Source organism: Penaeus monodon, chromosome 22 (assembly GCF_015228065.2).
Source record: "Penaeus monodon isolate SGIC_2016 chromosome 22, NSTDA_Pmon_1, whole genome shotgun sequence".
Taxonomy (NCBI): domain Eukaryota; kingdom Metazoa; phylum Arthropoda; class Malacostraca; order Decapoda; family Penaeidae; genus Penaeus; species Penaeus monodon.
The window spans coordinates 33150546-33152062 of record NC_051407.1 but is presented as its reverse complement, the minus strand read 5'-3'; the positions used below and the strand labels follow the sequence as shown (position 1 = coordinate 33152062).

The 1517-nt window shown below is 33.7% G+C and overlaps 1 protein-coding gene across 1 annotated transcript in view; it reads right to left on the bottom strand.

Moving 5' to 3' along the window:
- Window positions 1-1517, bottom strand: part of LOC119587090 (G protein-coupled receptor kinase 1-like) — a gene marked incomplete at its 5' end in the record, with an annotated part of 148076 nt that overhangs the window by 3046 nt on the left and 143513 nt on the right. The window contains 3 exon segments of the mRNA XM_037935840.1: window positions 242-410; window positions 726-888; window positions 1267-1367. Coding sequence (XP_037791768.1) covers window positions 242-410; window positions 726-888; window positions 1267-1367 — 433 coding nt within the window.

The following is a 1517-nucleotide window of genomic DNA, read 5'->3' as shown; positions in this document are numbered from 1 at the left end:
GACTACCATTAAGGTTTCAATATATATAATAATTCATTAAAAGGTGCTGAGAAAAAAAAAAATGAATAAAATACTATCACTTAATCTGACTGGTCACATAATCAGCCATTATACTTTTGATTCACAAAAATATCAAAGGGAACCTTCAAACCTTAGAGTGACTAAGCAGTTACTCAGTAACACTACAAAATTCACATATGCACAATCCTACATAATCAATCAAGTGGTCAAACAGGCTTACCTTTCTCATCCGTGTCAAACTTAAATTTGTGTTTTGCTCGACGTTTATGTTCTACCTTATCTGCCTCCTGGTTGATTGTCTCAAATACTGTTTCTGCCACTTCAGTTTGCCACCTTTCACTTATTACCAACGGAAAGTTTTTATAAAGATCCTGGTCTGCTTCCATTAACTGCAAATTAGAAAATAACTAATTACAGTATAACTTACATAATACAATTTGGTTGTGATAAGATGCATATATATTCAACACAACAACAACCCCCCAAAAAAGGATGCTAGAGAGACAATCTTATATCAGCAAAAAGTATTATTCAAATGTGAAAAATGTATCCAGTTAATAGATCATACATATTAAATGCACCTGCTTATATCATCAAAACAGCCATATCAAAATCCTCTTTAAAAAATTCTCCAATTTAGAAGACAGCACAGTGTTTCAGAAAATGCCAGAAACCATACAGAAAATCCATTCTCTTTCACATACCTTAATGCCTTTGGTGTCCTCTTCGTCAAAAGACCCAATATCGAAGGCATCGGCAGCATTGACTTCTCCCCTTGGAGGGATGAGAGGAGGCTGGTACTTCTGGAGGTAGACCTGCTGCCAGTCCAAGCCTCCGAAGAAAGGGTGTTCTTTAACCTCATCAGCCCTTGAGATTAAAAATTTTATCAGTAACTTGTATCATATGGAACAATAATATTTACTTTTATAGCTACAAAAATTACTAGATACTCATAAAGGAAATTAAAATTCACCTAACCCCTAATTCTGACATTTTTGCTAAGGTGAATACCTAATTTGTGTAAAATAACATAATCTATTTGATGGCAGTCTATTAATGATTTCTAAAAGCTAAGAAATATAAATGAGATCATTCCCTCCCTAAAACATTTATTCATAATCGCTCTCACTTCCAAGCAATCTTTTAGTTATGTAACTGAAGCATTAGCTAAAGTGCAGGTCAATGCATATAGATTAAATATAAAGTAGAAACCATTAAATGAACAATGACTCCCAAGTGCCTTACCCTCTTCCTTTACAGCCCAGTCTCTTGTCAACATCTCTGTGAAGTAAACCTTCTAAAAGGGACCGGAGTTCTTGTGTAAATGTATCAGGAAGTTCCACATTCTGAAATAAACATTTGTTAATACACATTCCTACCATATTTTCTAGTTAAATGACTTTATGTTATGCCATACCAAAAATAGACATGGCTAATCCTAATAATGATAGTATTTTCAGTAGTTCTCATGGAATCATACAAAGATTAAGAAAGAA